Here is a 9,330-nt window from a genome sequence, read left to right as displayed (position 1 = left end):
TGAAATTTATATTTGAGTGAAAGAAAACAGTAGTTTAAGATTGCGTGTAAGATTTTGAAGCATTTGCATATTTATGCAAATGCCATCATAGATAAGCGGGCATGGCGAAATGTTGAAACGTGTTTTACATGTAAATGTATTTAATTTTTGTTGTTTTGAAGACACAATGATCACCTACATCGATTTGCTTCAAGTCCTTCAATAAAAAATATCTTTGTAACCAAAGGCCTCGGCATTTTATTATTGGTTGTTTTTCCTTGTACATTTCCTAAACTATTTTTATTTCTCTGTTATAAAGCTTTAACAATAACTCAAAATCACTATCAAGTTCTCTCAAGGGGAGTGTAATGAGTAGTTAATTACACTTTAATGGTTAAGCATACAACAACTGCTAAACTACATCATTCGATTATGCTGTGGCTCAATAAAAAGAATTGTTATTTAAATGACATTTGTTCGCGTGTCTCAGGGTTTTCGGGGTGAAATATTTTGGCGTATAATTTTGTGTCCTGTATTTTCACACTATGTATATAAAATATGCGCCCTTAAGCTTGCAATACTTGAAATGAACAAAATAATCCTATTATTTATTAACGCTATCTGTATTCTAACGCCAGTTTCTTACAGAAAAAATAATTAGACAATTTATTTTTAAAGCCTCGTAGCTGCTGACCAATCAGCAGCCAGTGTGCAGTTTCTCTCTTCCCACAGTCCTCCGCGGTTGATTGTAGAGAAAGCTAGCAGCTAGAGCTCTGGGTAGTCTGTCAGTCTTCAGCTAAAGCACATACACATGCAAGTACACTCTGCTGGGCGTTCGACTCTTGCGGAAAACCCTTTTAAATGGGTAACGTCCTTTTTCTTCATTTTTCTTTTTTTATATATATAAAAGACATACATATGCATACGCACAAGTCTTGGTCGAGATTTATGGAAAAATATTAGCCACGTCTTGAATGTTGTCACACCAGTACTTGCTACTATGTATAATGTTAGGGACATCTGCCGTACGGTAAGGCTTTTACACCGGCGAGTACGCCAGAATCGATCGTCGGAAAATCTTTAGGATACCGTGGGCTCAATAAGAGCTGACTCTGGTTTATGATTCGGAAACGGGGGACTTTGGGTAATGCTGGGACGGTTGCTAGCGCTAGCTCTTCAGACAGCTGTCACTGATAGCTAATTTATATCAAAATGTCATGGAAAGTAAATATTTGTACAGTAATCCCATGCGACTGTTAGAAAAACCCAACTGTGTACACATTGTGTCTACCAGTAACCCTACAGGTAACGGGTTTACACGGCTAACAGTCAGATGTAGGCTGACCTAAGTCCATCAAGATAAAGCTTGGAGGAGAGACCTCCTATTAGTCTTCCATCCCAACCTTTTAAGTTAAGGTGACATCTAACATATTAATTAAATAATTCACAAATAATTCCTGTTACTGTCATCCATCTTTCACGTCCGTACTGTGTACGTGTGTGACTGGTGACCGGAGACCTCAAAAGAGTGTTTACCGCTAAAGATATGGCTTTAAGTTTTGAAATATTCTCTAGCCTTTATGTTTCAACAAATTTTGTTTTGACTCTAGGTTGCTCCTTAGTACAACATTATCCTTAAAGTTTGGCTGTGCTGAGGCTAGATTTTCAATTGTGAGCGGATTAATACTGTTGGATTTGCACACAAACAGAACCTCCTGTTCATGTCACAAGGAAAAACAGACTTCTCAGCATGATTCCCCCCGCATGTGATGACTGTTGTTATGGCATCTGTTATTTCTGTTTTACTCTAAAATTAGTTAATGTACCTTTTTTTTTTTTTGGACTTTTGTATATATATAACATTTTAATGTTCTCTTCGATTAAAGAAAGTAGGTAATTATTATTATTTATTTACCAGTTATACCAAAGTTTTTATATTAAACAAAGTTAAACTCTGGGATAGTTCGACCACACAGTGTTTAGTCTGTTAAAGTAATATTAATGATTGGTGCAAAAATATATTCCTTGACAGCCAAAAACATTGGCACTTCTTGTCTTCTTTATCCCGACAGCTGCAGGAGAACCTCACTTGGGAATCCACGTGTGATCGGGAAAGGATGCCCTGCCCATGCCACTGCTGCTGATATGCAGCTGATATACTGTAACCATACCGCTGAGAGAATAATGACGTTCCTCATTTTGATTCTTGGAGCTGTTTTTGTGCATAGTTGAAACTTAAAGAGCTCCAGCTCTGAATTAAGCCATTCTCATTCATTTTTTTAAACCACTGCATTACAGTGTGGTGTAGCACACTGTTATGATTGTGGAGGACAAGTTTGCCAAAGGGAATCCTTGCTGTTCTGGATGATTAGAGTGTTCTCTGTGATCGAAGGCAGAGCAAGGAGGGCAGAGCCACTGCAAGACCCATCATGCCGCAGGAACACTAGGCTCCCTGTTTAGACTGTCTCTGTGTGGCACTTTTTTTCCCTCCTCCTGCAATCTCATCAGTCTGCTTTGTTAAGCACAGCGACTACTTTGAACCAAACCAGTGGTCGTGGTTCAGCAAAAGCTGAGGAACTTTTTTTTTTGCCACTAATCTGATTTAACATTCTTGCCGTCTTCTCCCGGTGCTGATGCTGTGGATCCCGTCCCTGTGGTCTCCAGTATGATGAGTGATGCCTTTGGGCAATTTAGAATTAGAACTGAAGAAATATTTCATGTGCTATTGGTTAATTTATATATTTCTTGTGCACTTTAAAAGACTGTGTTCCAGTTTTTCAAGGACCTTTATACCACTGTGTTGGAAAAAAACACAACACAACTCATTAAAGGCCATTTGTTAATTAAAAACCCTGAAAGGAGACTGTCCCAGAGGAGAATGAAGCTAAGGAAACAAGTGACAGTGTTTGGAGGTGCCATATTCTGTGTGGCTGTGTTTTCTCTGTACCTGATGTTGGATCGAGTCCAACATGACCCCGCAAGGCGACAGAATGGGGGAAACTTTCCAAGGGTAAGAATAATTGCTCTCCCAGGTCGTTCTGATACTGACACCTTATCTCTAGTTTTTTATTTTTTATTTTGCATAGTTTGTTGTTATGTTCTTGGAGCTGTATCAACACAGACTCTTCCCCTAGCTCACAGTGGTCTGGTTGTCTTCTTTAATATAACTGAGCATTCACAGTTGTGATTTTTTTATTTGTACTTTTCAGATCCAACTTGGGTCTCTCACTTTGCTAAATGAACCAGTTTTAAATTTTAATGTTTGTACCAGAGAATTATATGTTTACATGCACCCAATGTGTTTTGCATGTCTATTAGAGCCAGATCTCAGTTCTGCAGAACCGGATAGAGCAGCTGGAGCAGCTCCTGGAGGAAAACCACCAAATCATAAGCCACATAAAGGACTCTGTGATGGAGCTAACAGACACTGGAGCTGTGTCTCCCAGTGGCCACCTGCCATTCAGAAGTGCCAATGGTTCCTGGGTCTTGCCGTTTGACGGTCGCCCCACTTTCTTCGCTGTCAAACCACAAGATTGCCAGTTTGCTATGAGCAACCGTGGTCAAGCAGATGTTCAGGTAATCTACCTGCTGGTTTATTCCTCGGACACAAGGCAAATTTCTCCAAACATGTACAGTGTTTAGCTGTCCATCTAAGATGTTCGCTTATGTAACATACGCATTAAACACATGCACATTAAAATCACACATGCTGGGAACATGTTTTAAACAATTTAAATACAATGCTGGTGCATATGGAGCCTGTCAGCCTGACACTACTATGAATACATAGGTTTGTGTGTGTCTGGTGTCAGGTGGTTGTATGGTATTTTGTATTGAAGCAAAGGGGTTTATTTTTTCCTAATTGTGTAAGCAATGGTGTTTTACTTCAGATGCTGGACGTTTACTCCCTGCTCAAGTTTGACAACCCTGATGGTGGTGTATGGAAGCAGGGCTTTGATATCACCTACGACCCCAAAGAGTGGGACAAGGAGCCACTTCAGGTTTTCGTGGTCCCCCACTCGCACAATGACCCAGGTGAGCTGTGAGAGCTTTACGCACAACAGATTGAAATACTTGTCACAGGTCACACTTTTTCATCCCTGACCTTAAGCACTTGAAGAGGAGTCTTGAGTTTCTACAGTGTTTGCGTAAAAGAACCAAGGCAGCTGAAATGAAGCCTCACTTGAGTGGGTGTACGGTTGGAAGCAATTTAAAATAATTAAAATAATAGATTAATTTGTTCTTTTCTATAATGACGTAATTTAAGCATTAGCTGCAAAGGATGTGGTTAGAATGATATTAGCCCAGGTAGGTCTTAGGGTATCAGCTTACATTAACATTTTCATTAAATTTAAAACCCCTCACTTTTCAAGGTTCTTCTTTTTCTGAGAAGGCATCACTCTGTAAAGCATCTGTATTTCAGTTCTTTAACCCTTAGCAGTTTGTAGACCTGTAAAAAAAAGTTGTGGAACTGTCTACAAAGTTTGAACAGTCTTATGGGTCTGTCCAATTTTGTCTATCGTGGGTTTTTATGATTAATAATCACTGTTCTTTTTTAAATATCTATAAGAGGACAGTGCACGTCACCAAAACCCATGGTTAAATTCATAGTCATACTTAGCCAAAAGGGATGACTTTAATTGTTTCAGCTAGTAATATTAAATTTATCTTTATGTTCTCTTTTTTTTAGGTTGGATCAAAACGTTCGATAAATACTTTGTAGACCAGACACAGCATATTTTAAACAACATGGTGGTGAAACTGCCTGAAGATCCACGCAGGAAGTTCATCTGGTCCGAGATTTCTTTCTTCTCCAAGTGGTGGGAGACGGCAGATGCACACAAACAGGAAGCTGTGCGCAAGTGAGTAACAGCCGAAAGGGGCCCGGTAGTTAATTCCCTCTGAGACTTAGTCGAAGCTTCTTTTCCTTAAGTACAACATTTTACAGAATACGTAGTAGGCACCGCGATTCACAGGGCACTCTAAAAATAGCTTGTTATCTGTTTAATGTGATTCTTTTTCCTAAAGACTGGATTGTCCTCACCTGGCTTTCCTAATCCTCTTATTTTACCAGACTAATCCACGGAGGGCAGCTAGAGATTGTGACGGGAGGCTGGGTGATGACTGATGAAGCCAATGTTCACTACTTTGCTATGATAGACCAGCTCATTGAAGGACATCAATGGCTTGAAAAAAATCTGGGTACATAAGGTCCTTTAAAAAAACAATATATTTTGTTGGTATTTAGAAGAAATCTAAATACCTAAATGAAACCTAAATATTCAGAAATTCAAATTTGTAATAAACATGTTCCCTTGGACATAAGTGGAAATCCGAAAGTTATTTTTTTTCCTTCTGCAGGCATAACTCCTCAAAGTGGTTGGGCAGTAGATCCTTTTGGTCACAGTGCTACAATGCCATATCTCCTGAAGAGGGCAAACCTGACCAGCATGCTCATCCAGAGAGTGCACTACTCTATCAAAAAGCACTTTGCGTCTACCCGCAGCCTAGAGTTTATGTGGAGGCAGGCATGGGGTGAGTGGACTGGAGCCAGCAATGTCATCTCATTCAGGTACTTGCCTTTGTTAGGTTTGTGTCACGATGAGTCATGCCCGTGGATATGGCCTCTGAAAACAGATGAAATCTGGAAGGACATCCTGCGGGTGTGTGTGTTCTACTGCAGTTTCAGGGGAACAATACTGATTTGAGTATTATTATTGCCCATTTTTTTGTCTCACAGTTGGCTGCTATGATTATCTGACCGTTGCCTTTAAAGAAAGTGTGATGCAAAAAAATGTATCCAAAGATATTCTGTGACAATATGCCAGCTTTAATGAACCAAAATTAAAGTATTTTTTTCATACCCATCAGACTTATGGACCATAAAATAAGTTTAATCATGGCATGTCATTGAAGCCTGATTTAAAATAAATATTTGGTTCAACTACATTTACAGACACTGGGTCAAGCACGGACATGTTTTGCCACATGATGCCCTTCTACAGCTATGATGTACCCCACACCTGTGGGCCTGACCCAAAGATCTGCTGCCAGTTCGACTTCAAGAGGCTACCAGGGGGTCGCATCAACTGTCCCTGGAAAGTGCCACCGAAGTCTGTGGTGGAAGCCAATGTAGCAGAGAGGTGAGGAATATTTGTGGTTTGTGGTCAGGAACATTTTTGTTCAGCTGGGTAACTTTTCATTATAGTATTATATAGTATTTGGAAATGTAATTTAGTGTTTGGACACATTGGCTTTTAGTCATTAGAAAACAGAATTCAAGTCAATAACTTTCAAGCACATTAAAGACGTTGGTACAGTGATGGCCATTTTTTTGGTAGCTCAGAAGTGTACAACTCCGAAAAGCTTCAGTATAATGAAGGGTTAAAGTCACAGGTGCCTGGAAACTCTTGGCATTTTCTTCGACAATAAATTTAAAAAACAGATGACAATGTAGTCATAGCTCACGTCTTCCATTTGTGCCTGTGGGCCAAAGTTAAACTGTTTCTGGCCTTGAAAAGGTTTTTCACATTTTATTCATTGTAGAATTGATTATATTTCTGCATTTTATTGATTTATTTTTTTGTTGTTTCACAGTCCCACAAGAATCGTCTCCAGCTTGTTCAAAATGCACCATTTTTTTTTACTTCCATTGTTTGTTTTTGAAGACCTGAAATGCCCTTGCCCTATCGTACCTGAGTGATTAAAAAAATTCCTTGCAGACACAAGAGGGCACTGATGTCAAATCAGCTTTTATTGGAAGTGTCTGAAACCAGGTATAAACACTGGGCTGATCAGACCTCCTCTGTCTCTGCCCCCAGACAGTGGAAAAACCTCCAGAATAAGTAGCCTGAGGCCTTTTGAATTTGTGCTTTAAACCTATTTAGAATTACTTTTAATGCCCTGTAGTTTTACTACAGTTTGTATTTATTTTATTTTATTCTGAAAAGCCATAGATTTCTAGTTGTTTCTTTTCTCCAAGTGATATTCTTCCATTGCATTGTATCTAGTTTTTAAAAAAACTGTACTGTAAACAAAAAGGAAAAAAGGGCAGAATATTTAAGCATTAAAATTGAGATTTTTACTAGTCCTGATAAGATTATAATGCTTTTAAAGTAGTGAAGTAGTACTGGCTTTTGACTACCATTTTTTTAATGCTACTAAACTTGGATAACATGAAGATGAATTCAAGTCAATGTCCACCGAGAGCAGCTGTCAACTATTAAATACACATCAGCTGCAGAAAGTAGTAGAAATGCAACAAAAAGAGTAATCTTTTTTATCTCTGTCTTCAGGGCGAATCTGCTCCTTGATCAGTACCGTAAAAAGTCTAAACTGTACCGCAGCAAGGTACTTCTCATTCCACTGGGTGACGACTTCCGCTATGACAAGGCGTTGGAGTGGGATCAGCAGTACATGAACTACCAGAAGCTGTTTGACTACATGAACTCTCACCCTGAAATGCATGTACAGGTAACACAAATACATGTTCTGTTGGTACGTTTAACTCACAAACAAAAGAGAGAAGATGTAGTGACTGGATGTCTGATTCAGAAAATTTCACAAAAGGCAGTTTTGAAATGCTATCAAACTTTTCAAATTTTTTCTAATCCCTCTCCAGGCCCAGTTTGGGACTCTTTCAGACTACTTTAATGCTGTGTACAAAGCACAGGGAGTGTCTCCGGGATCCCGACCTACAGATTTCCCAGTGCTGAGTGGGGATTTTTTCGCTTACGCAGATCGAGAAGATCACTACTGGACTGGCTATTTCACCTCCAGGCCGTTTTACAAAAGCTTGGATCGTGTGATTGAGTCACACCTGAGGTAAATAATCAAAGAGCTCAAGGGGTAAAGAGAGGACAGGACTACAATGTATTTTTAAATATATAAATCCATTAAAATCCAGCATTATATTTATGTTATGGTTTATGGTAAGTATGTAGTACTTAGTTTTGTTTTATTTAAACACATTTAATTATTGCACAGAGAGTTCCTACCATATCGCATAATAAAATTAGGATATCGTTTACGTTTTTCTCTTTATTGTTACTCACTTTTTTCCATCTTCTTTAATATCCCTCTTGTGCTCACACTGTTGAGCAAAACTGCTTCTGCCCCGAATGAATTTTGCAGCTTTAATTCTTTCTCTTTCTCTCTCTCTCTCTCTTTTGTCTTACTCTTCTGAGTGACACTACCCTTTTTAAATATGGTCTGGGTACACCTCCCACATTTGCAGATGGTGTTTTTGCCTTGTTTGACATTGCATTGCCATGGTAACGCCTCAAAATCTAAAGGCCAAACTTAAAGGCTCCCCAGGAAACTGTCTTTCAGGAAAAATCATTTTTTCATCAGATTCCTTGGAAATTCATACAATTAATCGTAAAAATCATTCATTTGTTTTCTAATCCAAAACCCTTTGTGATGTAACACAACATTGGATTGGAACTAGGTGAAATCAGAGATGGAGATTTCTCCATGACCAGCAGAATCTTAGCACTCAAGTCTTTTAATGGTCAAACATACGGAATGTTCCATAATTTATAATGCTTTGTCCTTTGTCTCCGCCTCTCAGAGGAGCTGAGATCCTGTACAGTCTGGCCGTCGCCAATGCTCGACATGCGGGCATGGAAGGACGCTACCCAGTCTCGGATTACGCCCTGCTAGTGGACGCGAGGCGGTCTGTCAGCCTTTTTCAACATCACGATGCTGTCACTGGCACTGCCAAAGAGAATGTTGTGATTGATTATGGCACCAGGTAAATGGTCGTCAATCAGAGAGGTATACAGTTCAGCTTTTAGATTCTTTAAGTTGTATCAGGTGAAAATGTCATCTTTTTTTAGACCTGAAACTCAATATTTATATATTGAAAGCTGTCTGCTTTGATTGCTTTAGTTACCAACAGATTATTTTTGTCCTCTGCAGGTTACTACGTTCACTCATTGGTCTGAAGAGAGTTATCATCAACGCTGCTCATTTCTTGGTGATGAAGAACAAAGAGTTTTATCGCTTTTACCAGACGGAGCCTTTCTTGGAGACAGTGAGAGGATTTGTTTTAAAGCTTTTTAAAAAACAACAGGATTCTGGTTTCTGATTGAGCATCCAATATGCCTGTGTTCTCTTTTTAAGGATGATAGACGCGCAACTCAAGACTCTCTGCCTCAGCGAACTTTAATCGAGGTTGACACAGCAGGCCCCAGGTACTGTCAACATCCACATGCATCTTTGTTTCATCTGTCCGTGTGTCTATCTCACTTTCTCTTTCTTTATGCATCTCTCTCTTTTTTCTTTGTCTGTCTCTGTCTGTATTTTATTTCTCGCCCTCTGTCCGTCTTTCTGTCTCTCTTTAATTAT

The 9,330-nt window shown here is 39.2% G+C and overlaps 1 protein-coding gene across 2 annotated transcripts in view; it reads left to right on the top strand.

The window, feature by feature from the left end:
* The first annotated feature begins 707 nt into the window (after window positions 1-707).
* Window positions 708-9,330, top strand: part of man2a2 (mannosidase, alpha, class 2A, member 2) — a 14,438-nt gene continuing 5,815 nt past the window's right edge. For both annotated transcript variants that reach the window (XM_008312528.3, XM_017033276.2), the window contains exons 1-13: window positions 708-844; window positions 2,052-2,989; window positions 3,298-3,555; window positions 3,870-4,014; window positions 4,670-4,841; window positions 5,054-5,181; window positions 5,341-5,514; window positions 5,936-6,122; window positions 7,275-7,452; window positions 7,601-7,803; window positions 8,552-8,734; window positions 8,902-9,016; window positions 9,106-9,176. In XM_008312528.3, coding sequence (XP_008310750.1) covers window positions 2,858-2,989; window positions 3,298-3,555; window positions 3,870-4,014; window positions 4,670-4,841; window positions 5,054-5,181; window positions 5,341-5,514; window positions 5,936-6,122; window positions 7,275-7,452; window positions 7,601-7,803; window positions 8,552-8,734; window positions 8,902-9,016; window positions 9,106-9,176 — 1,946 coding nt within the window. In that variant the 5' untranslated portion in view covers window positions 708-844; window positions 2,052-2,857. The remainder of the gene's footprint in view (window positions 845-2,051; window positions 2,990-3,297; window positions 3,556-3,869; window positions 4,015-4,669; window positions 4,842-5,053; window positions 5,182-5,340; window positions 5,515-5,935; window positions 6,123-7,274; window positions 7,453-7,600; window positions 7,804-8,551; window positions 8,735-8,901; window positions 9,017-9,105; window positions 9,177-9,330) is intronic.

This window comes from Cynoglossus semilaevis, chromosome 6 (genome assembly GCF_000523025.1).
Source record: "Cynoglossus semilaevis isolate Cse_v1.0 chromosome 6, Cse_v1.0, whole genome shotgun sequence".
NCBI classification, from domain to species: Eukaryota; Metazoa; Chordata; class Actinopteri; order Pleuronectiformes; family Cynoglossidae; genus Cynoglossus; species Cynoglossus semilaevis.
This window is presented reverse-complemented; position numbering and strand designations above follow the sequence as displayed.